The sequence below is a fragment of the Lactuca sativa genome, chromosome 3, assembly GCF_002870075.4.
Source record: "Lactuca sativa cultivar Salinas chromosome 3, Lsat_Salinas_v11, whole genome shotgun sequence".
Lineage (NCBI taxonomy): Eukaryota > Viridiplantae > Streptophyta > Magnoliopsida > Asterales > Asteraceae > Lactuca > Lactuca sativa.
In genome coordinates this window covers 173709707-173711651 of record NC_056625.2, presented here as the reverse complement: position 1 = coordinate 173711651, position 1945 = coordinate 173709707, and the positions used below count along the sequence as shown (strand labels likewise).

General features: G+C 44.8%; 1 protein-coding gene across 1 annotated transcript; it reads right to left on the bottom strand.

Annotated features, from left to right (window-relative positions):
* Window positions 1-616: 616 nt before the first annotated feature.
* LOC128132863 (uncharacterized) lies at window positions 617-1180 on the bottom strand. Its single transcript, XM_052769857.1, has one exon. The coding sequence runs from the start codon at window positions 1178-1180 to the stop codon at window positions 617-619; it is 564 nt and encodes a 187-aa protein (XP_052625817.1).
* Window positions 1181-1945: the final 765 nt, after the last annotated feature.

The following is a 1945-nucleotide window of genomic DNA, read 5'->3' as shown; positions in this document are numbered from 1 at the left end:
CGAACTTCCCGCCCCTTGTCCATTGACTCCTCTATTGTTCCCTTGGTGAATTTGTGCCATTGATGCGGTGACCGCAATAGATACAGCCGCTTGGAATGCAGCTGAGTTGACTTCGGGTGGGGTTGGCCCAGGGTTTCCGCGGGTTGGTCGTTGAGGCATCTTTCTGTCATGGAACAAAAAGATGTTGAGTGCCTATGGTTTTTGTGAGATTGTGATCCTATAAACTAGGTGTGTGGCACGAACTTATGCAATTTCACAAATTAGTATACAATCACGAATATATAACACATAGCAGATTACAACATCACAGTAGAAAACATAAAATTTTCCATTAATATTATCCGCACTTTGATACATGAAAACGTTGCTCAAAAGAGCATACATAAGTGGTGCAAGTTCGGTAGTGTAACGGCTCTATGAGTAGTGTAATCACTTAAACATAGAGTCGCTGGTACATAGCATAGATCATAGTAACATAATACTAAGACGGACACGACTAGTCTTAGTCATGGTGGGGTACGCCAGGGGGTGGTGTTGAGCCTTCCTGAAGATGAGCCACCTATCATTCCGCATCTCGGAGTCGAGCCTTCCACCTCACCTGCCTCATGTGGAACTCTCAGATAACCTCTCGCGTTTCTTGCTCTGCACGATCAACCCTAGTCCGCATCTGGTGCATCTGATCAGTGGTGCTCTGAGCTAGGTCGCCAGTGTTCCGCAATCGTCTCACCATGACCGGAGGAGCATGATCGGCCGGTCCTCCTTCCCCCAGGTCATAGAACTCATGTGACATGCCGAACGGGGGTCGCTGTCCCTGCTGCCTGCTCCACCTCCAATGGTCGATACCTAAGGGGTGTAGGAATAGTGTGGCCCACCCGATAAGCGGGCACCCTAACCGGATAAGGGGGTTGATGACTTCGGACTCTGCGTCCGAATCACCATCTTTGTTATCTCTGGGTTCCTCCTCGAGACCTCCTTCGACTTCCTCTTCTTCCTGGTCCACCACTGGCTCGGCAGGTCCGCCCTCGGCTTCCGCCTCAAGTTCCCCTTCGGATTCCTCCTCGGGTTCCTCTTCAGACTCCTCCTCGGGGTCCTCTTCGGGTTCCTCTTCGGATTCTTCCAACCATCCGTTATTTCCCTGATTGGGGAAATAAGGATCTCCGGGGTGATGGAAACCAGCCATGCTGTCTGCGAGGATGTATAAATATCCTAGCATTATTCCTACGATGCTTTTATTATTGTATAGAATGAGTTGATGTTCTCTTTTTGGTGAAAAAGGAGTATGTTTTTAGGTTTTCCTACCATCGCGATTTCCTTCGGACATGTGATAGTTGTACCTCAGAGGAGATGTAGTTGATCAGGCTACATCCATTCCTTGATACGACTATGAACAGTCCTGGCTTAACCGAGATGCTAGCATTATCTTGTTTGGTTTGGTATTATGTTCTTTTTCCTGTATCACACAAGTAAAGATGTTTTATCGTTGTGTTTTATTTGTTTTTTTTGTTCAGAGTTGTTTTGGTCCCTCTTTGGTTTATAGTTGCATATCAATGTGTGGTTAGATATGCCAGATAACTATAAACAGAGCTCTGATACCAACCTGTCACACCCCCGAACCAGACGGCGGAAACGTCTGAGGGCTCACGTGACTTAAATTGAATATCATCACAATGAATATACATGAATCATAACATAACCATCACCAAGCATCAATATATTACAACTGGAATTGTTCACATCAAGTACATTGTTTTAACATTACAAATCCATACATAAATTGTTTGATAGTTTTCATAAGCAAAACACCCTAACATACTTGGTACTTGTTCCCCGGCTTACCTGTTACCTGAGAATACAAGTTATTTTGAAAAACGGTCAACATATGGAATGTTAGTGAGTTCATAAGTATGTTGTGGTAAAATAATTTGTGTAGTTTGTAAAACCCAGA

What these genes read in the sequence shown, in the direction of transcription:
- LOC128132863 (XM_052769857.1), bottom strand. Translation starts at nt 1,180, where the DNA reads ATGGCTGGTTTCCATCACCCCGGAGATCCTTATTTCCCCAATCAGGGA.